Source organism: Haemaphysalis longicornis, unplaced genomic scaffold, assembly GCF_048455015.1.
Source record: "Haemaphysalis longicornis isolate Haplotype H1 unplaced genomic scaffold, Haemaphysalis longicornis Haplotype H1 scaffold_63, whole genome shotgun sequence".
Taxonomy (NCBI): Eukaryota; Metazoa; Arthropoda; class Arachnida; order Ixodida; family Ixodidae; genus Haemaphysalis; species Haemaphysalis longicornis.
Genome location: NW_027526411.1, coordinates 1,470,001 through 1,494,177, shown reverse-complemented (window position 1 = coordinate 1,494,177; position 24,177 = coordinate 1,470,001). Strand labels below are relative to the sequence as shown.

At 45.7% G+C, this 24,177-nt stretch overlaps 1 protein-coding gene across 2 annotated transcripts in view; it reads right to left on the bottom strand.

Moving 5' to 3' along the window:
* LOC144144141 (cytochrome P450 2C28-like) overlaps positions 1-24,177 on the bottom strand; it is a 46,895-nt gene that overhangs the window by 6,927 nt on the left and 15,791 nt on the right. For both annotated transcript variants that reach the window (XM_077675520.1, XM_077675519.1), the window contains 4 exons: positions 18,468-18,574; positions 14,169-14,473; positions 11,945-12,060; positions 3,401-3,659 (listed from right to left, as the gene is read on the bottom strand). In XM_077675520.1, the coding sequence (XP_077531646.1) occupies positions 3,401-3,659; positions 11,945-12,060; positions 14,169-14,473; positions 18,468-18,574 (787 nt within the window). The remainder of the gene's footprint in view (positions 1-3,400; positions 3,660-11,944; positions 12,061-14,168; positions 14,474-18,467; positions 18,575-24,177) is intronic.

Here is a 24,177-nt window from a genome sequence, read left to right as displayed (position 1 = left end):
AACTTGAAGCCGCGCCAAAGCGTCGGAGTTTCCGAAGTCCGTCAGAATCAACGCCACACCGCGTGGAGCCGAGTTTCTACTGACGTTTTCGGACAAACTGTCAACTCACTGCACTAAAGCCGTGGCGAACAGGACGTTTACAAGGAATTGCAACGCCAGAACGCTATCGAGACGCGGCAGCAGAAAAAAAAGTGTCGGACATCCAGCAAGACTAATCTCACTGTCCGTTTCATGCCTGTAGCTATTTGTGCCATACGCATGTTGCGACGGCATGAGTATTCTGCATGCCCTCCGTTTGGCATGTGCTATCAACATCCGCATTATAATCATTCTACAAATCGCACTGTAATTAAAGCTGAGAACCCCGTTCTGGTCACCCATGCCACCGAACCCTGCTGCCTATCTTCTCTTGCCCTAACACAAAGCTCACAAGCCGCCGGATTGCTTCGGTATCTGCGCTTGTGTCGCGCGGTGGTGTAGCCTCGAGCTAGCACATCAGGAAGGCTAGGTTCCGCTGTCTCACCCTGCGAAACACGCTCCTCTCCGTTTTCTTTCTTCCGACGCACGACCGGGCTACAGTGGCGGCGTCCGGCGCTCGAGCACGGCCGTTGCGGACGATGCTGCGTTGGGGACGGAGCCTCCACAAATTTCAGATAACGGCTCGCAGAATATCTGGTTTCGCTCTTTCTAGAGCCACGTGTGTGAATTCAAGTGAAGTCGCATGTGGAATAGTTCTGGGGGTCGTTCACAGCTTTGCTTTCCAATCACCTTCACAGCGTGAATTCGAGCCAATTTGTTCTATCACTTGCTTGACTACATGGGTTTGACCCATGGGCAAATATTCTTTCTTAAACCCAGCCTGATATCTGGGTTGTTGAGAATCCAGGCTGTCTCTGATGAGGTTAACTGTAACTTTGGTAAGCAGCTTGTGAACTACTGAGCGTAGGATGATGGGTTTGTAATTCTTAAAATCCTTGGTATCTCCCTTTTTATGAATCAGAATAATGTTACGGCAGATCTGTTTATGGGTATTTATAAAAAATAAACAAACAATTTCCTCAAATAGGCCTGATCTTTTATTTGAAATAAAGGATCCGCCTACGTCTAACCAGCTAGGAAGGTTTCCTTGGCTAAGCAAAGAGATGCAGCTGATTACCGCGCGTGTCACGGTGAAGATCACAACTGTGAACGGATTCTGGTGGAAACTGTTTGCACCCATTCGTTCCCACAGGCATAATCCCGCTTTCTCCTAACAAGAACTTTATTCCGTGAATAAGAGAACGAGCTTTATCACATGTTTATTTGGTCATGTCCAGAGTGTATTAAACAGCGTAATTTTATTTGCCAGAATTAGATCTCTGTTGAACACTTGTTATATGCGATACCTACAGGCCCTTATGTTTTCCAAAGGAATAACACTAAACAATCCCATCTAAATTCATTCCCAATAATTGCTGCAACTTTGTGGCGGTTGTGATACGCACCCTCAAAGCGAGAAAAAAAACTTTTGGTTTTACATTAGAAGTCCTGACAGCAATTTTATTTGGTCACCGAAGTGCTGAAGCACCAGGTACCGTAATGTTTTCTAGACATTAATGTTTTCCTACCTGAAAAAATGTGAAATATTTTTTTTTTGCTATTTGAGCTCCGGCTCGTTGGGAAATACAATCCTCAATGTTAGCATGCATAGAAACATTATAAGGGAGCATGGCGAAGGCGCAACACGCGGTATCATCAACGGGTTGAAGCTTAGTGCCAGGCGCGTGAGTTTGCTACACTACGTTATAAGGTCCCTAGAGAAGCCCCTTTTAGCAGCAATTTAGCTTGGGAATTTTAGGACGCATTTTGGTTCTGGTGAAATCTTTCTAAACTTCCCGAGAATGAAGTTTCAGGTACTGAGGCCCTTTATACATGGCCTGTGTCTAAATTAAGTGCTGCTGTTGCTGTAGACGCTACGAAAAATGGGATGTTCGCCACAAAAGTTGCTATATGGCTGAAATGGGAAGCTATACAGACTTCCCTGAGAACTTCAGAGCTCAAAAAAACCCTTAAAGGAAGTCAGTCAATATAAATACCTAGGTTTAACGATAACGAATAAGTTGTCTTGGAATGCACCCATTGCCGGTGTTTCTTCGTCGGCTTTCCGTAAACTGTGTCTTTTAAAGCACAAACTCAGAGACGCCCCCTCGCAAGTGAAACTATTAGCATATAACACTTTAATACGTCCAAAGCTAGAATACGCTTGTATTTTGTGGGATCCGCATACTAAGTCTAACATATATTCCCTCGAAAAGATTCAAAGGCGAGAAGTCCGTTTTATTTTCTCGAAGTATGGTCGTGGTACATCAGTTACTAAACTAATGCGAGATAATGAATTCCCGACACTACAATCGCGACACCAGTTTCTACGTCTAAAATTCTTGTACTCACTAATTAACAACACACTTGGGCTAGACCCATCACATTACGTTACCCCAGTTTCGACCAGGCAAACGCGTCATTCTCATGTCCTATCCTTAACTAAGTATTTTGCGCGGGCAGATTTATTTAGGTTTTCTTTTTTCCGAGAACTGTCACAGAATGGAACAACTTGCCTTCTGATTACCTCCAAACCTTAGATTTTGATGAAACAAATGTTTAATTCTGTGAATGCTGACACCCCCCCCCCCTCCGATTATTGCTTGCTTTCTTCGTTGTGATGTTTTTCTTGTACTCGCTATCCTCTTAAGCAGATCTATTTTGGTCAAGCTGTGTCACTCATGCACTGATCTTGTGATTGTGTTTGTGCCCCTCCTGCTTGGGCCTTTTTGGCCTGCAGTATTCCACAAATAAATAAATAAATAATAAATAAATTTCTCTGGGTACAAACCAGGGAACATTGATAAAGGATGGAAGACATTACACCTACTGCGCTAACCGTGAGTCTGGCTGTTTCTGTGTGGAGTGCAAAATAACCTATTATTATGCATAAGTGCGGCGTGAGCAGTTTGAAGAATATCACTCTTCCTTGTACCTATACAGCCTCCTCCCAAAACGTATGTTTGCGTCGGTTTATAATGACAATAGACCGCTACAAGAAAAGCTTTACAATCTGCTCACAAAACTGCACAAATTCTGTGTAAGCCGCACGCTGTTCCGTTAAGTGTTCTGCATAAATCGGTAAGAGAGAACCATTTAGTTGGCGGCAGAATTATTCCAGCTTCTATAGCACCTTCGATAAAACCGGTTAGGATACCACGAAAAGTGACGTTAGTGCCATTCATAAATAATTGTACTTCGCCTCAACAACTCCCCTCCACGCCCATTGCGTCATCTACCCCGTGATTCACATGCACCAGGCGTCATTGGGTGCAGGCTCACCAATGAACCCACGGATGTACTCAGTTTCTCCGCTACTCACCCCCTGGGCACGCCGGGTAGATTGCTGGGCTTCCAGCGTTGCATCTCCCACATGCAGGCCATCGTGAAGGGCATCTTGTTCCGGTCTTCCCAGGAGGGCTGTCTCTCCCTGCCCACCACGTCGTCGATCTCGCGCTGCACACGGGCCTGCACCGTGTCTGGGTTGTTGGCGAAGTTCAGCATGTGCCAGCGGATCGCGATGGCCACGGTGTGCGAGCCGCCGACGAAGAGGTTTATCACGTTTCCCACGAGAAGTTGGGCTGCGCAACACGAAAAAGACGCTTGAATCACCAGTGCGACGGCCCATGATTTTACCCAGTCTCATATCTTGCCCCATTTCAGGATCCTTAGGTGACTCTCCCTCTCTTGCCTGTGTGTAGGTCATTCCAGGACCTTCATACTTCTGATTGTAGTGCAACGCCTCAGCTACAGACTTGGCTCTTTACGCGGACCGGCTAATGTTAAACTTTGTTGATTACATTGTCAAGATTTTAGTAGTATTATGAGCAGGATAAAATCGGCCGCCCATCTGGCCAATGGCATGGCCAATGGCATCAGCCTTTTCCGGTTCTGGCAGTTTAGTTTTGTTTTCTTTTTTTCGCCTAGTTGGCCTCGGAGGCCTCGTCTCGTTATTAGTAAGCCGTGTTACCGCGACGAATGCGACATTACAGTTCTTGTTCAACTCGTTCGGACTCGATTCAAATCGCGAAGGTTACAGGGCTTAGTTCCTGCCTACTCGTCCGTGTCATCGTGGTGCTATTCGTGCTTCATTACCGCATTGCCATCTTCTAAATTCTGTGGCTCGTAAGCACTCATGAAGACGAAGTCTGAGGCGTTCACACCATGAGCATACGTTAGAAAAGAAAGGACATCTTTCTTGGGGTCGAAAGCGCCTATCTGGTGCATTTTCGTGCATTTTTGAGGGCACAGTGACCAACTGTTCCCAAATGAACTTTGTTAATGTTGCGCCTAAACCACTTGTAGTTTTCTTGTTTTCTGAAAACCTATCATGCTAGTGCTTGGAGTTTTAAAAAATGGTTATAAGAGTGTGTTCAAATACAAATATCTCTCACTCAACGGAACTACTGTTTAATGGAACTAATTTTTTTGGTCCCTTCAAGTTCCATTTATCTAGAGTCTACTATACGCGGGAACAAGTTCAGAGCGGCAATAGCTCCTGCATGGTATCACTCCGCGTGAGCAACGCACCCAGATCACAACGCGCGCGCGTTTTGAAAGAAGAGTGCTATGAATGCGTCATATCGTCTACCTTTTCTCGCGTAGTTAGCTTGTCGACGCTGCAGTAGTTTATAAGCATATGAAGTCGGAAAAATCACGGAAATGGCTCGTTCCATGCTCAAAATATTCCCGGTGACGCACTACTTGCTCCCAGCGGAATAACATCCGGCTGCGATGATGAAGCACAGGGGCAACTTCCGTTGCCGTTCTTAAGGTGTACCCGAGTATAGTTCTTACAAACAGCGATTGTAAAAGTGTCCTCAACTTTATTGCCATTTTTAAACTGAACTTACTCATTCAAAATTGGTATGAATGCAGACCACTCCGCTCACGTGCCTAACTGTTTCGGTACCTACGCTCGTATCTCGTGGTGGTGTAGCCCCGAGCAAGCACATCACGATCTCTATCTTCCACTGTCTTGTTTCGAGTGGCCGCATGGATTCTTTACTTCCCTTGTGGAACTGCATACGACAGTACGCATTGCGTTATGTGCACTGCATACGACACTAATGTATAATGCACTGCGCTCTCGAGAACTACATCCAAATACGGGGAGAGAGGGAGCTCCTTGCTGTAGAACGCACGTAAAACCCGCAGTGCTTTGTAAAAATGATGATTGGGGCTAGGTGGGTTTGAAGGCAACACGAGATTTTAAATCACCTTAACTATCTCAACTGTGTTAAGAACTGTTTCTTCGGAGTTTGCTCTTATTCTAAACAGAGTGTTCTCTTTTCATCAATCCTGACTAGTTGTGAGTTATGCCGAAACAACTACGGTAGGGGCACTAAGGTGAAGGTTTCCAGAAATCTTTGCGAATCACGGCGCTACACCACGCCAATATGTCCAACGCTTTTCCGACGCATCATCTGAAACCTCCACCGCTTTCTCCAACATCTGGACACGCGGGAACCCTCAACTAGATGGCCAGCTGTTAATTACGACATGCAAATACGACATGCAAGTAGCCGACTTCCGTCTATGCCACCATTAGTGACCGGCATGAATTGTAGCACATGTTACAGATCTGATGTTTTTTTTTTCATTTCTTTGCACACTGTTTGCGATTCTCTAATATTACCTAAAGGCAATCAAAAGACACTATTTATTGATGAACGTTCATGTAGAAAAGGCTCGAAAATGTCCTTGTATTTAAACTGCAGAAATAGCTACCAAAGTTGATAAGATAGCATCCCGTGATAAAATTTCCTAGTCTTGACTCCGTTTATTTCCGTTGTTTTCATGTTTTTATATGACCAAGACTTCACAGCGTCCTCATAGTTGTTCCGCCATAGGCGGCGTTTACCCAGATGAAAAAGCAGTAATATAAATAGAAAAAGCTTAGTAAGCGGTGCGTAAACGGGTCTACTGAATTGCACCAGACCTGGTACGGTGACAGGCCCGAGCTCGCAACACCAGGTCCCTCTTGGCCCTTTACTTTAGAACATATTTACTTTCACAAACCAAGCCATCAGAACACATTGCTCAGCAATGCATCTTGCGTTATCCACTGGTGGCCTGGGCAATATTAAACGACCGCACAGTGACAGCGAACTTCGGGACGTAAGACGTGGGTTAAAATAAAGATTGGCTTAGGACATTCTTGGCTTGCCTAATTACGCTAGCAGCGCCCTGCTAAATTCATTACAATAGGGCTGCCGTCCCTTTTCAGCGTTTATATACAAATATGCATCATTGCCGCACGTCTATTGGGATTGCGGACGACCCTCGTAAACCTTGTATGTGTGCTTGTTAAGCACACCGAAGGATAGCGGGCGAGCAAGAAAGCGCAATTTTTCGCTGCATCGATTCGCTGCAAGCAGAATCAGGCTAGATTGCATATGATGGTGTGTGATATTACTGTCTAATTTTTTGTTTACGGTTTCCGAAATCGCCATGGTACGGTTTTATCTCAGATGTGCTGGGTTATATCGCTATTTTTCAGCCGGCTTTGATAATGCCTGATTAAACGCTCCCTGATAGAGAATAACAAAGATGGTGACATATGTGGCGGTGTGCGGTTAACCTCGCCTCTCATTGCGGCCGCGCACGATAATTTAGATTCCGCGCGCGCACGCGTGTCTCGTGATTGCGCGTGCAGTTTGACGTGTTTAAATACGAATGTCGCGGTTAAAAAAACATGCCGCGGGGAGAGCGAACAAGCGCAGGACAACGAAAAATGGCACTACGACGAAATGGCGTGTGAAACAGGAAGAGAGCAAAGCGAAAGCTGGGCAGCCAGCACCGCGGGGACATCATTGGACCACACAATAGATTCTTTCTGGGCCACAGTCCTCATTCCTCTTATTTTACTCTGTGCCCAAAACTCCTCCCTGAAATGTTGCATCGGCAGGTGTCCTGTTTGTCTGTGATTTTTTTCAGGGCGTCAAACGTCTGTTCACATCACTGCCATGACCGGATGCTCAGACCTGGGAACAAGCTGCGCGCCAAGGCCAACGCGCAGATGTTTCCCCAGCAGCTTAGGAACATTCTGCTTCGAAATACTTCAAGAAAAACAATGGGTAGGAATGCAAGCCACGTACAGTGCTCACGGATTGAAACGCGACACTGCGAACGCGTGGCCGCCGGTACATGCAGCGCCGCCCCTTGACGCCCGTGGGAGCTAGGTTTTGCATTGAGGTATACCGCGAGGATGAGGGCGTGTTTACCGTAGGCTTACTGCTTCCAGTTGCCAATGAGCGGGACTGTGGTTGCCCGTAGCGACAGCGGGGCGCTGCGAGCCTGGAGCGCTGGAACGCGTTTGTGCACCGACGGCAGTTACCCGGCTGTGCGCGCAGCCGGTTTCGCGAAATCGTGTGCGCGCGCTCTTGTTACCCGTGCCCTTCCAATGCGGCACAGTAATGTTCATGTCATGCACAGTCACGCTAATCTGAATAAAAAAACCTTCTGTAGGAAAAAACATCAAACATTATTCCAGGATGTAAACTAAAAAAAAAAAGGAAAGACGCCTTTGCAGGCACGTTCGCGTGTGGTGCAGTGCATTTGTACTTCGTCGGCTCTCCTCTTTTTTTAGTTTATATCATGGAATAAAGTCGGCTGTTCCTTAGTGCAGACGCTCGTTTTATTCAGATAAGCCTGACCGTGCCTTGCATGCACATTATCTGTGTCGCATCGGAAGGGCACGCGTAAGAACAGTGCCCGAGCAGACGATGTCGCGAAATTGGCTGCGCGGACCGCCGGCCGGCTACCACCGGCGCACAAACCCGCTCCAGGTTCGCAGCGCACCGCTGTCGCTGCGGGGAACCACAGCCCCGCTTATTGGCAACCGGAAGCAGCAAGCCTACGGTTAAAATGCTCTCACCGTCGTGGTATACCACAACGCAACACCTAGCTTCCACTGGCGTCCACGGGCGGCGCTGCAAAAACATATGGATGATCAGAGATGGGCGGCCAAAGCGTTACGGTATCTTTACATGAAAAGCGTGGACACACAATGGAGGACAAGAACCAGAAGGCTCAGCACAAAGTATATGAAACCTGGAAGTGCAGGGGAAACGACCAAGCAATAAAAAATGAAGTGAAAGAAACAGAAACAACGACCTGGAAAAAGAGGATAGATGCGAAGAAGTCCTTAGATATCTACAGGATCGGGAAGCAGGAGATCACGAGGGAAAAATTATTCGATAATACCAAAGGGAGTGCATTGCTTTTTGAAGCCCGAGCGGGTTGCTTTCGGACAAAAAAAGCTTATCCGCGAGCCGGTGTAGGAAGAACTATGCGCAGGCTGCGGAAATGAGCCAGAAACCATGCGACACATTGTAACGGAGTGCAAAAGTATCCGTCGAGTCCTCAGTGATGGAGCCATCCAGCTTCCGGAAGCCCTTGGCTTTAAGGTTAGCGGAAAAGTCAACTGGACAGCAGTAGAGGTTAGTAAAAGAAGGTTAGAATGTTGGTGGGAAAAGAGCAGAGAACAATCTGGGAAGACATGCGAACAAAGAAGTGAGACTAGCACAAAAATTTCGTAAAAGTATTTGCTTTTTATTTTGACATTATTTTTTATTTATTTTGTTTGTATTTTTTGGCGAGGTGATTGTACAGTAGCGAGGCCGCTGTGCAACGCCACCCCGTTACAAAGGGGAAGCCACTATGCATCATCAGCAGCATCATCATCATCATCAGCCACGCGCTCGCAGTGTCACGTTTCAATCAGCGAGCACTGTACGTGTATAGTGTATAGTCACGTGCGATTTCAAGGTAATCGCGCGAGCTTCGACCGCTAAAGACAATAACGCCCCCGCGCGGCCTCTTTCGGTGCCTAGTTTATGCATTCGCCTCTTCGTCGGTCGCTGTTCCTTCAAGCAGTAATCATTCCCGCGGCTAGTGAATTACCGTTTCCGCTTTGTGGTGATTTTGTGTGGTGGTGACCACGCATGGGTTTTCTTCTTGGTTATTCTGAGCACCGATAGCACCCATTCTTATATACGCTCAGTATTTCCTGACAATGTATTTGTGTTCACCTTTTCGAGAACTGCTGTAAGGTACGATAAGGGAGATGTCATCGCTGCGTGCACGATAAAAAAAGACGAAGGGGTTACTGCTTTTGCCGTGGGAGTGACGGCCGCTTGAATAAACATCAACCCAGGGCGAGAAGAATGCGTTAAAAATATTGAGGTCATTCCACTCAACGCGAAAGCTGTCGTAAGTGCAGAGCAGTCATTCGCCATAATAGGCTGTAGCGCCGTCCTCCGCTCACTGCTGCCGCCCAACGCATTTCAGATTTCCCTCCTTCGCAGTGCTCGGGATATCCCTTCATGAAACTGCTCCAGTATGACTTCTGTTCTTTTTGTGCTTGCCTTTTTCCTCCCGCACGTGCCGGCGTTGCACTGCCACTTCTTTTCGCTTACCGTCGTAAAAGCCAACCCAACGGGCGTTCCTAAAGGAGCCATCAAGAGAAAACAAAAGTTCGTTTTATTCGAAAGATTAGGTGTTTCACGGTACCTTAAGCGCTTTCCCGGAAGCAAATGATGCGTTATTCACTGAGAAATAAGGCAATTTAAGCCAAAATTTTAAATCTCCCGCTAAATTGCACATTTCGTGACGTGAACAATGGCGTCATACGAGCCGGTCCATGAAACAGATACTTAGTATGTCGACTCAATATAGCACCCACACGCGGGAATCAAACAGGAACCGGAACTCGTGCCGAAACCGAGACGGCGGCCATTTTAAAAATACTTGTAAAACCTAGTGCCCCCGCAGCCCTGATCCGGAGAACAAAACTCTCGCCAAGAAGCTCGGGCTTGCATTTAACAACCTCACACCACTTGAACGCTCAATGCTTCTAACTGCACGAGCGCAAGGAGTTGGGGGATACGCGGATGGACCGAAAAGCGACCATTCCGCGGTAGCCACAACCGACGAACGCCCAGCTGTCGGCACCGCTGCCTCGTCAGCCCCGTCGCGACGGACGAATACAGACTGGTACGTATGTGCCGTATTTTTATTACGGTTAATAATAGTTCAATTTCAGTAGCAGTATCCCTTATGCCAGTTGGCCGGTGTCGTGTATTGAAAGCCGCTCGCGCGAGCTCTCTTCTTCGACCAGAAAGATACGAGCGTCAATGCGCGGTGTATACGGCATTTTTCCCCCAAGGTCAGAGCACTTTGACGGCGATTTGACGAAGTCGGCGACGAGTGCCAGCATGTCCCAGGAGTGAGCTAACGTGAGGGTCCCTGCCGTAATCACTTCCTCGGAAATGAGGCGAGCACACTCGTACTTCATTTAGCTCTCTTTCTCCTCCGTTTGCAAAGTTCACAAAACGTAGCCACTTGCTTCGCCGAGGTTCGTCGTTGGGCAGCACATGAAAGGAGATCTCCTCACCGGCGGGGATGTCGCACTCCCTCGACGATTTGCCCGTACTACATGGGCATTTCAAAACGTAGTAACAAAATTTCATTGTAAAGTACTCGAACAAACTGAAGTTTTTAGTGGTTGTAAACTGGAAACGAGCTCCTAACAATAGCAGGAAGCCAACACCATTCCGAAACTGCGACGACTGTCACTATCTCGTCGCTGCTTGCTTTTCCTTACTCCCCTCGTTTCTGTTTTTACCTTTGCTGGTTGGCGATATGACGGCCAACCTCCTGTGAAGGGATTACGATACCAAGCAAGGTCGCGGCTGTGCGTGCTGGGACGGTTCGTTGGCCCCGAAGAGCCTCGAACCCGAAAATTCTTCTGCGCGACGGTGGCGACGGCGAGGTGTCGAGTTCGGCTGGCGGTAGTTTCGTACGCATTGCCGTACACGCTTGCGTGTTTATTCGGAACTTCAACCGTTTATTCCACCGTTCTTAGTGTCATAAAAGGAATGTGCAGTATGTTTAACAGGCATACAGCTCACTATGCAAACTGGTAAGCCCTGCCCATTGCGTTTGCTTTTGCCGGCCTCCGCCAATCGCAGAGCATTCTCGTGTGACATCATAGGTTCCGTTGCGAGAAATGAGCTGGTGGGTCGCATAGTCATTGCCTTTTTTCTTAATTATGTAGCTTATTTGAGCGAAGTTTGTGTTAAAAGTGGTGTCAGTATGGTTCTAACGAGGCAATCTTTCGAATAAACCAAACTTGTGTTTTCTCTTCATGGCTCTTTAACTATGGGAACGCGGGTGCTTCCGGTTTTTTACGCATATTTTGCCTCAAATGTAACTGCAGTTTCCTTTGCGCTAAGCAAAGGGGAGATGTAGGACAAGCGCCAGCGGTTAACGAGTTTCGAAAGCTTATGACTATATAAACCACTTGGCTTTCGAAGCCTCTGGGGTACGCCGTGAACGACAGCGTTACCACGGCACGCCCTGATGGTCTACTTGGGTCCAGCGAGCGAGCAACGACGACAAGGCGCGGCTGTAAAGTGCTCTGCACTTAAAAGGAGTTGGGTCCTTTAAAACAAGCGGCGCGGGGGCGTTATCGTCGTAGTCGGTCGACGCTCGCGCGATCATCTTCAAATCGTACGCGACTGTACAAGCATTACGAAGGACTAGAATCAGTTGTACGTTTCGTACGAGACAGCATTTTAACCCACATACAATGCGTAAACACTTCAGGTCATACAGTTGGAGGCAATCGGGGATCAAAGTTCCTAAAAGAAAGAAGCGTAAATAGCAGGTTTTTTCATTTCATACGTTAACTTTCAAACACAATTTTTTTAAGAGAGTAAGTGTTGTTTCGTACAACAACAATCATGTTGTGAGGTTAGCGTTTGCGAGCGCACGTGTGGCGCATTGTATAACTTAAATTGCAAAACAACGTTTCTAGTGGAGCTTAGATTAACACCATGCGATAAAGAGAGGTCCTTACGCGAAAAGTTGGAAGTTGGATCCGTCTCATGCTCCTTGATCTTCTTTAGGTAGCCGTCTATAAAGTCACGGTTGAAGTCCGGATCCATTGTTGACTTATGCTGTTCCATTTGTTTTCTGCGCAAGATTATTGGAAAGACATGAGGTCACAAACCTGACTTCCCTCACAACCGCCACCACAAGATTAAATTTGAGGTAGTTGTACACTTTCGCTATAGCGTTGGGTACTTAAACACGGCAGAAGGTGAAGAGAAATATATTATATAGACGCGAAATTCCAAACGCCCGGTTTTCACTATGGGTCAAAGCCTATTTACACTGTTTTCAGGCAGATATGGGTGCACATTTAGTTCTTTTTTTTGCCATTTTGGTTGAGACGATATAATTTTTACCAATCAATGCACCCGCGAAGCATTGGGCCTTGTTCAAGAGATGTGAAGTGTGTGTGTGTGTTCAATGACATGTAAATACTGGTCTCTTATTTCATAATGACCGTATAAACTCCAAGCGCTGGTTTGTTTCAGCGAGCCTAAATTTCGGTCTACCGAATTGTGCGCAAGTTAAGGGAGGATGCGGACGTAAGATAAGTAGAAAACATTCAAAGGAAACGAGTGCCCTCGCCTGGTGGCAGGCCACCGAAAATACCGTTGGTGCAGTGTTGTCACTGGCGACCGTGCCATGGGCCCATGAATGGGATGGAAAAAGTGTAACTCTGGGGAGGGTGTTGCAGTTCTGCGATAGGCAGAATCGACCGTAGCTAGGCTGCGAAAACCACGGAACGCTGTTTGGCGTTTCAGCGATGGGCAAGCTCAGAGACACCACTCATGTGCCCCTGAGCTTGCCATAATATTTAATTTGAGACTGTTTATAGGCCTACTGAGAGATTTCCAGTCGCCACTGGCCGCCGGGAGCGTATTTAAAAGTATTTTGAAATTATTTGACTATATTGGTTTTTGCCGTATCTGCGAATTTCCAACTCGCCAACCGATTTAGCGGGTAGGAGTGTTATATAACCACGGCAAAACAGCATAATGTTTTGTTATTTGGGCAATTAAATGTCACCGACACTTTGGCCTTCACGCGCGAGTGGTATTGCAGCTTGTGAAGAAGGTAGGCAAAGTTACCCCAACCCATATTATCCCATCAATTGTTACTTTCACCCATAACCAACTGAGATGCATCTTAAACAATGTCATACTAAAACTAACCCAAATTCAACACAATCTCCTGCCCAAGCAAAAATATTTTCAAAAACGATAGTCTCTCCGTATTATACTGGATGTTTAACAGAATCTGTGCGAAACTCTGGGTGAAATTCTGTCGTAAGAACGGTATTGGTGACCCTTATGGGCGGGTATTGTACTTCAAAAATGGAAAGGTGTTGCTGTTATCTGTCACCAACGTAGGGCCAGTGATCACCGTTTAAAACCGCCAATCAGGGGAAGCGCGTCGGTGCATTTGGGAATGACGTAGCTCTAAGAACTCATAGTATCGTATACAGACATTCTCCTCCTGAGCGCTAGGATCTGGGTGTCCTTGCCCCAGTTTGCGGAAGCTGGTTACTGCCGTGGGAGAAATACAATAAAGGAAAAGTTCGGAGGATACATAAGCACTTCTTTGTGGGTTGTATATGTTAAACCCCGAATGTCCAGTGCAAGGCCCCAGGCGCCTTGCTTTCGCTTCGCGTTGCCAAAGGACATTGTAACCTCGCCGCTAAGGACACTTTGCGGGCCTGCTTAATGCTTGTAAATGCGTTCGATCTATCTCCTACGCGTCACGCCGTGCTTTTCCTGTCGTTGCGAGTTGGAAACGGTGACTGCGATGATGAATTTATCCGTTTGCCATTTCGCCCGTCCCCTGCGTTCGTCCGCTCTTAGAACGTCCAATTAACTTCTGTCGACGACCATCTCTCGGTACTACGGGGTTCACCCTCGCGGTGTGAAACGCCTAGTGCCATTGAATGACTTTGAAGAACGTCTGGTGATATGGAATGTTTCTGACGGAGGCGTTCCTGCTAGCTACGCCGGGCACTGGCTCTTTTTTTTTTTTTTTGCTTCATGAGCCATTTAAGGGTTTTGCCCTAAAAAGTTTGTTTTCAAATAGTCTGGCACACGTAAAGATATCACGCTGCTCCCAAACATTTATAGCACCCACCTACGACTCAGATAAGCTTCCGTATGTAAAATACCAATTTGTTGCCATACTGTTGTTCCAAGGATGCTTACTCGGTGTATTCGACAAACTGAAGCATTCCGGAGATCAAGGCATTTCGACGCGAGGAAGGCAGCTTGGTCAGAAAGGTTCGCAGTATCGGAGGCAGGAAATCGACGAGCGCGCCAGCACCGATGATCTCGGCGTGCCGCCTGAGTAGTTGGTCGAGGCGGCGGCGGTCAGGGTGATCAGGGGGGAGACGTCTACCGTACACGAACGCCATGATATTGTTGGAAATGCTTGGCAAAACGTATTCGTCGATGGCGATGGGGCCGCCATGCGCCTCAGCAATCTTCTCCACGAGACACTGGCACTCCTCCTGCACCATAGACCGATGGGGTAAGAAGCGTCTAAGATGAGGCCTCGTGGTTGCATGATCAAATGTACTTTGAAATTGATTAAGGCATTGCATGGTAGACGAGTAAATCACAAAAAGTACACACAAGGCGAAGTAGGACCACAGGAACAATGGCGCCGTTCTTGTTCCTACCATTGTGTAATGGAAACGTTGACGACGATGGTGAATTTATTTGTTTGTCTATTCCCCAGTTCCCTTCATTGAAGACAACAGGGACCAGGTGCGGCGCATGCCCTGTTGTCGTCCTGCGTCCTTTGCGTCGTTTTTGCGCTTTATTTGTCTACCATGTAGCAGGAAACTTCTGCTACCCAAAAACAAGTGTGAGAGAAAAAGCGTGTGAGAAAAAGCGGGACGTGCTGGAATAACAAGAAAAAAGTTATTTCGTGTTTCTGGGATTAAACGGGATGCAGAAACAGAAATTCCGTAGGAAAGGCATGAGAATGCATTGCGTCAACGCGTGGCATGCGCTTCAATGCGTCTAGTTTACATCCTCCATTGCGCATTTTGCAACCTCCGTTAGGTCTTTTCAAATTATCTTGCTGGAAACCGTGCTATATTCTCTTCCTGTCACGCCATGCGATAGTTGGACACTGACAGTCAGAAGAAAAAAAGGACGAACATGACTGCTTTCAACGAATAACTTGAGCTCTTGATGGGAGTGAATTTGGTAAAGGCGTGGCCCGAGGCTTCCTGCAGGTACCACTACAGTAAAACTGGGGTGACAAGAGTATAACCAGAACGTGCGGTAGTTGAGTGGTGTATTTCCCAAACAAACCCACCCTTCGCCTGTTTGCGCATTATAGTGTCTACAGAAGACCCACGAGCAACTCATTTCAAGATGAAATATACGCTGCGTATTACAGCGCTGTACAGACGTTCCGACACAGAACAGAATGACACAGGAAACTGAGAGACGCCACGACGATTCGTATTTTTTATTGTGTTTTGCTTATTGTTAATCCCCCCCTTAGGCTCACTCAATCAGTACCAACAGCCCCGCATGCCGATGTCAATGCCGGTGAAAATTTTGTGTAGGAAGAAATATCTCCTAAGAATACGCTACACTTCGACCTATCTTGAACTCCTGTCGAGGGGATTTTATGCTGTATTTAAAACATGCTTTGTCATTCTGCTAACACAGTGCAAAGTGTGGAGAGGGCGTTTTATAAAGTAACCTACATTTTCTTTTCTTCCAATACAGTGCATACATCCACAAACGCCAAATTAATGAGGTCCCCTGAAGGCATCCTGTTCGAGTAAACATGACAAAGCACCATCAATCCCGGCATTGTGAAAGCACACATCCAGCAAAGCCTTTGCAGAACCGCTGCACCTGTTCGTGGGGTATGAGGAGTTTTATTTCGTTACCGTAATTGCAGTGATAACCACGTTGCTATCGCTGTGGTAGACCATAATGGAGCTGCCGACAGCCACCGGCCCGCCGGGCCTATGCATTGCACCGAGGTTTTTCTGCTACGACGTTCATGTTCCGACCACAGAACATTGGTTTTTTACTGCCCATAGCAGTTTGCTGACCCGGCTGCAATCCGTAACGGTTGGACCAGTCCGGCGTCCACAAAAACGTCCACACAACGGCAAGAACGCGCGGTCAAGTTTAAAACCTGTGGGACAATTTTTTTAGCAGCGCGTTGACCTCAAAAATAAAGCACAGAGCCATACTTTGTGTGCGCTGAATTGTCACGTGTTTAAACAGGTTTTGCACCGCGTGTATTGACTGTAATCCACACTTTTTAAAGCGGTAATGCTACAGGCTCATTGAACGATTTTCAACCGGCACTCGTCGTTCGCAACTACCGTCGTACCGAGTCGTTCTTTTTAACCATGTAATTATACCCTCTCGAGAAAACGTTGCTACCGCCAATCTGAAACGGTTACGTGGTCACTCAAAAGCGAACGTCCGCGGAAACCTTGAATAGTGTGTGGTGACTACTGGAGTCTGGAAAGTAGGAGGCGTGCAGGTAGAGCCGCCGACAGACATGCGATGAAAAAAAAACTGAAAAACCGACAGGCATGCGATGAAAAAAGCAGGACGTGGAACCTAGTTAGTGGAACCATTCGTTGCTGTTGCCGCGTGATTTCTCATATGACGCCAGGAGGGGGCGCGAGCAACAGCATGCGGCGGTTTTCTGCAGTTGACGTAGAATATCATTTGCTATCAAAAAACCATGACCATGAATTTTTTTAATAAAGGAACACTGTAAATATCCGTTGTGTATTAATTTTCGGTCTTATATTTGCGTAACGTCTTGTTCATGTTCAACAAAGTTGACAAGTATGAACATATATACCGGGCTTAGACGCTCAGATTTGGCTGTGAGTATATAAGACTATTGCGCAGTATACGTATTACTTTGGCCGGGTGGCTGAATCGAGTCACAGACCAGACAGACAGACATACAGACAGACCAAAATTTCTGGGTTTAAGTAGCCCAAGAAAGTCTATCGTCTTTGAAAGAAAAGGATACGTGATCCTACAAGCGCCACGCCTCCGCAAAGACGGTTGTGCTCCCTCGGAGGTACTCTCGCACACGAGCCTACTGTTTTCGAGTGCAGCGGCGTATAAGACACCCAGCAGTTGTAATTCCCGCCTGATAAACAGTGCCGTATAACAGACAACGGTGGCGTGATTAGCCAATTAGAGTTGTTACTACAACGCAATCTACGGAGGCATCATTACCGTGGCTAAGTTATTAACAGCCACTTTTACCACGCGTCAAGCCCCCGACCCAATAAAAGAAGCGTGCAGGTTAACGGCGTGGTAAAAAACGCAGAACACGGTTTTTAAGTGACGAAGGTAACAACACGTTAGCGGCTGATTTTGTTGCCAGTCAAGCGGGTCCTAAATATACACAAATAAAAGAAGAGACAATGCACAATCAACAAACATTTTGCTTCCCTCGTTGCCCTAGAAGAGACGGTTAATTGCGTGTCCCCCACAACAATAACTGATAACCAGGATGATAACAAGGAAGTGAATGATAAGTGGCCAATCAGCAACAATTTTTTTTGTTTTATGGAAGCCTTCGCCTACACTGCAGGAAGCTATATTATAAAAAGTGGTGAGATCCTAGTGACCGCTGTAAACTTCAGGGTGCTTATAAAACTGACGGTGCTGGTCTCACTTTATCAACTGTCGTTCAATGGTCCGTCAGCATGGGTGGTGAACCGAGGATCTCCGTTCCACAACCCTCTTTCGGCGACGAAATAGCGGTGTCCCTTCTAATATTATAAGACGTAAATGTATATATCTCCCCTACAACTTTTTTTCACTATGGATATGGACGGCACAAAAGACTCCATCCACCTAGGCTCTTTCTCGTTGAACATTTTCGGCTCTAAACTTACCCACCCGTGGTGTGGCTATAATTTTCGAAATTATTCATGCACACCCTTCGTCTTACTTTGACCTCGCATGCCCTCTAGAGTAAGTGTTTCATCTTTCGTTAGACAGCGTGGTCTTTTGCTAGACCGTACCATAAAACATTGCGGTTTTGATCTATAATTAGGCTGAGTGCTGTTGGTGAATTAATCCACTATTGCCAATTGATCCCGCCTCAGAATAAGCAAAAGACCAACATTGTCAACACTGAGCGAGAAAGTGTAAAACACATTCAACGTAACCAAATCGCGGTTTCATAATTCGTGCGAAGCATTTTACAAACCCCGGATTATGCATTACTTGCGTTATTTTATGCCTCCTGCTGCTTTCCACTCCGAGACATACACGTGGCCTCAAAGTTTATAGATCTTCAGTCGCGTGAGCTACCAGTGGTAATGAGATATGTTACACGACTGTGTGTGCTATACAATTAGCAAACGAAATACCCAACAAACCATTTGGTTACAATCATAATTGTTTTGCTACAGGCTTAGCGCCATACGAGAAATGTCTGAAGCGTGAAATGTCCTGACCAATAAAGCTGATAATACTCACCTTGACGTGTTGCTCCATGGAGGTCTTGCCGTAACCGAGGTCCCGAAGAGTGTGAAGACAAAACCGTCGGTTGTCATCCCACTGCTTGCCATTCATCTGACCGAGACCTGCGCTAGCAACAGAGGAGTGTGTCAAACAAAGCACGGACTGCTTCAAAATTTTCTCCAAGGCTTCGCTGAAGATTAATTGGTGCAAAACTCTGTTTAAGGATTTATTACAAAAATAGAAATATATGTAACTAAAACGTATTGCCCTAATGCGGCTATCACACAGAGGAGAACATCTTTAATTCAAAGGTGATGCCTAAAGTACGCCTGTGAAGCAGAGAGATGGGACAGAAAGATTATTGAGGAACGGGCTGCCGGAATGCAGGAATGCTAAAAAGGAGGCATAATGGAAAAGCATAACTGTGAGGTTGCTCGGTTTAACGCGGAAAGAAGATTCTCAAGCTTCGCCATCCGAAAATGTGCCCGTAAACGGGAAGTGTCATAACAAAGAAAGTGCCATAAAGTGTAGGCCAGGGTGCCTTAATGTTCGCTTAGAATGTATTACTTTTCTATCGTTCGGTTGAAGTCACGCGTTGAAACAATGAAGCAAATGTACTGCGGCACAGTCTCAGCACAACTTGTGCGTGTGTTCGAAATTATTGTGCAGTAATGACCAAAAACGTTCTTCATGGATTTTCTTCACGGGTCATTTCAGGCGTTATACCGGTTATACGGCCGGCGCCGGGCAAGTACCGCTCATTTCAGAATGAGTTCACGACTCCAACGTGAAATTTCTGGTTGTTTATGCACACTCGTTTGCACTTCGGAAAATGCATCCCCTCCAAGCTCTTTACAATACTTCGATTAGAACACCATGATAGCGAAGGAAAGTTTGACATCCACATAATGCAGCCAATGGCTACAAAGGAAAGCTATACAGCTTTTTCAGAAACTTCGCAGTTGAAGAAAAATTCGCCCTGGTGCCGGATTCGAACCCGGGACCACCGCTTAACCGGAGCAGTCACTCGACCAACTGAGCTAACCAGGAGGCGAGTCGTTTGTAGCGCGAGAGATACAACTCGAAGTGTAGCCGTTGGCTGTATTTGGATGGATGTCAAACTTCCCTTTGCAGAAACTTACTCCACCTTGGGGATTTCCCTAAATCTATTCGATTAACACCGTGATACCGAGTAGATGTTCCCGTTATCATGCACATTCATTCCTTTGATGTTCATAAGCAGGTGGTCTTTAGTATTCCGCGGAAGATACTCATTGCGTTCAAAGCTTTGTCGTAAGGTCAAGAGCAGTTTGTTACTGATATGTATGCTGGCGATGGTCAATTTATTGGTGCAACGCAAACGTAAGTGAAATATGTCCAAAGGAAATACATTGTCACAGGACTACACACTGTAACCACTTATTACAATTCGCCCACACGGTTTCAGAACCATTTCCAGGCACCCCAAAGACAGATCCGCCGCAATCATTTTAAAAAAAAGTAAAGTAAAAAATATCCCTCTAGCCCTACGTACGCTTTCGACGGCAGTGTCATACTCAAGTAAACTACCACAAATATTTAGATGCCACTCCAACATCAAACCTTCATTAAGAATCCCACATCAACATCGTCACTTCCACTGCCCTGTGCAATCACATTCTCTTACACGACGCTAGTGCCTCACATCATGGCATGCCAAATTATTAGCCTACACCCCGTTTCAGAGACCCGTTATGGAATATACCAATGTTGTTTTGTTTCCGTACACTATGTGTGACATAAATAAATAGGAAGGGTCCAAAGAAAAGTGCCCTCAGGTTTATTTTCAGCTAATACACCCGTAACGATTCGCGCAGCAACTTATTCGCGCGGTTCTTGCGACACTATTTGCCAGAGCAAAACTAGCGCGCTCGAACTTCCTACATCAGGTACTCTACGATGTGCTGAAAATAGATTCTTCCAAGTATTCATCATTTTCCGAACATCACCTCTTACGCCACACTCTGTTATGGCACGTGTAATAAAGTATTCGTGCCACAATGATACAATTGAATACTCCCTTTTTACGCTTGAAGTGAAAGCATGGAATGAACTGAACCCAATTATATCTAACGCAGACTCCTTTCGAATTTTCGTAACTCATCGAATAATGCGTCAAACGATCATACTGGCGAACCTTAAGCACGTTTAGTGTAATTAATTCCTGTATTTACTACAGAAAAGTAATTGATCTACAAGAAAGTGCCTTCATTTTCAAAGCGACATGCCTGATGTTGCTAGTTTTGTTTATTTTGTTTTTTTTATTTTAATCGTGCGTTTTTGTAATTAACTCAGTAAACTGAACTGAGTAGACAGAGACTTCAAGGGAACTGAATGTCACGTGTCGACGTGTGGCTCCTTTCTGTTGTATAGTTTTTCTGTTGCTTCGTTTTGCTGACCAGTGCTAGGCTCATTGCTGCTCTTTCTGCTGGAATTGTATGAATGCTGACCTGCTATGGTCTCGCTCGAGACCGGCACTATCGAAAATAAATAAATAAATAAATTAGATAATAGTGGTATTACGTACAGCTAGAGAATTCAAACGTAAGAGAATTCAAAGTTGCATGGCCTAGAAGAAAGGTGTGCAATGTCAGGTGTAAAAATTTGCCTTGTGTTGAAAATTTAAAACGCGCTAATAGAAGACATGGGATCGTCGCAGTGTAATGTGTTGTCCGTAAGCTCTGGGAAGTATGTGCATCGGTTTGTGACCAGTGTCTTACATCCTACTGCGATGTCAATTACTGATAGGATGCTCAACAGTAGCTGCATAGTGATCTTAGAGATCTTGCGAGCAGGTGCGAGTTCATTGCACATGTGTGGCCTATTTGTAGCCTCGCTAGTAAAACTACCACGAATCTGTCGTGCGATTCAGATGCTCATCCTTCCAAATGTAGTTATGCTAGGTGCCATTTGTTGTCTGCTGTTCACTTCACTCTGTGTGGAATTTGTTACGACGTTGTCTGATGTGCGGCCTGAGGTTGGTGTTTGCTACTTCCACTGTGCTCTGAAGTGCAGAAGCGCCAGCCAGCTAATCCGTCACCTCACTGCCGGCTATCACAGCGTGGCCTGGAAGGAACCCAATCGAAAGTTTCGCGAGTTGGTGATATATTCTCGGAACAAGCGCAAAAAAGACGACTACGTAGAAAAGAACAGAGCGCACCGTCCTGTGTGTTCTTTTGAACGTAGCCTTTTTCGCGCTTCTTCCCTGGAAAGAACCGCTCAGTAGTTTGAAGTTTTTAAGTATGCGCGGACATGATGGTTTGAAATTGCATTTACGATGTGGGTTTATCGGGCTTTTGAAATCACGATGCACGCCCAACACCCAACGATTCTCTGTAGGTTATAGAATTAGTCACTTGATTTTGAACAAAGTGATCTACAATAACTTTAATTCCGAACACTGCTGTAGAAAAAAATACTGATGAGTGCACTGAAAGTTCTGCATGAATAATTTTATGCCCATAAGCCGCACAGGACACCATGGGGGCATTATTAGAGGTATGAGCAATTCTAGACTCCAGCATCCTGTAGCGACAAGAAATGTTGCATGATTGCAGTTCTTGGTGCCCTGCTTATCTAAATCTTTTCAAAAGGTACATCACATGACAGAGAGCGAAGTTGCAATCGTAGCGAAATATCCATAATGAATGGTTTTTAGAAGTCTCGAAAGTAGATGGCGGCACCAGAGGCTTCCTGTCTCCCTCAGAGTAACAACGGCAGAAATTGAATGGAAATTGAAAAAGATGAGGGATGTAGATGTACCGTTTAAAAAGATTTCACATTAAATTTTATAATCATATAACCAGTCTATATATATTTATTGATGCTCTAGGCACCATTTGTTTACTTCGACGTAAAGGCGCTAGAGTGGGCTAGTCTTTACACCTGCCACCAGGTGAAAACCCAACTTTAGCATTGTTGTTTTTGCTGCGCACCCATATACTACACTCCCGTATTCGAACAACAAACACCCTAACATAAGCTAGCATAAAGAAGCCCCAGAAGTTGAATGTCAGCATCATAGGAGTGATGTGACAGGACGTTGAGAATATTTTTTGTTTGATGAATATATGTCTCTGTATAAGCGTCGTAAGTATGGTGTGAATGCAGCTTTTTTCAAGAACTGCGCGTAAAAGCGTGTGCTCATCGTTGACAAAAATTGAGTGGGCGTACAATTAGATGCCAGATGTGTGATAAGTTTCAGACTGGGCTGGAGTGAATTGACAGAAAACAAGCTGCACGTTCTAATTTATTTATTTATTTATTTATTTATTTATTTATTTATTTATTTATTTATTTATTTATTTATTTATTTATTTATTTATTTATTTATTTATTTATGTATTTATTTGTTTGTTTGTTTGTTTGTTTGTTTGTTTGTTTGTTTGTTTGTACCGTCAGCCTTTTCTGAGATCAAAGCAGGTGGGCACATGAAGAGACATGGGCAATAACAGTAAGAATAATTCTGCAGATAATATAACAGTGCTGAATAAACGTTATTGCGCTGACAAAAGGAAATATTCAGGTTTTGCTACACGCTAATAAAACCACATTTGGGATGATAGACTACTGACTCACATAATAGACACAGTGAAGTTACCTTAGATATGTTAGGGATAGACCACACACAAGTACCACACTCACACCTGCTCACTGGTTCCTCGAGACCATTGTGCTGCAGGTGTGGAGAGACCGTATTTGTAATAAACATGCTAATTCAGTGCAAGCCCTCTACACAACATGACATGAACACTTTCTAGGGCTGTACAGATGCAGCATTGCGCTGCACCTGTCATAATCTCTTGCTGACGATCGCAGGTTTTGTGGTAGCCTTGTTTTTTTTTTTTGGCAAACAGTCAATTTAACACCTCCTTTAATATCGGCGGTAGTCTTAACCTGGCCCCCTACACGAGCCACCTATATTATATTTTACTCATTTTGCTTTAACTATAGATTGGCCAGTTGTGTATTTCCATTTCCATTTCTTACTGTACCACTTTTTTTGGCGCCCTTTGCCTTCGTTGCCTTTGCGCCACAAAAAAACAAACATCGTAATCATCGTCAGCATCATCATAATTATCATTATCATCATCGTATACCCACCATTACAAGGATCCGTAGTTTTGCAGGGGCGGGTTCCTCTCCCTCCCTCTAGGGCCGGGAAAACAGAGGGAGCCTTCCGGCCCTGACGTAGATGCCGATTTCCTTGTGCGAAGCATAGAATTTGCGTGGCGACGGCGCTGTGCCGTTCTCGGGCGAGCGCCCGTCAACGTTCGAGCCGACACATGAGACCCATCACTCCGCTGGGTTTAATTTTCAATTCTACTGCCCTTTTTTCCAGTGACATGTATCTCAACTGCCTGGCCCGCAGTTCGCTGTCGCTCAGGACGCGTTAAAGGTCACCTGGGGCGCCTCGGGTGCGCGAAACGAACTTTTTAGTTCATCGTTGAACATCAAACTCATATGCGAATAGTGAAGCCGCCTTATTTTTAACGCGTCCAATACACTGACAGCCTATTTTACAGCCTGATCAAAAAACAACAGCTGAAAAACAGCGAGGCATTCATGCCAACTTAGAAGGGTTGTTTGCCTACGGCGCAACGACAGAGCTTTGGGAAGAAACATGCTTAGGAGTGCCTTACGTTTCCAAGTAAAGGCTGTTGAAATACTTCTTGCGTTTATTCAT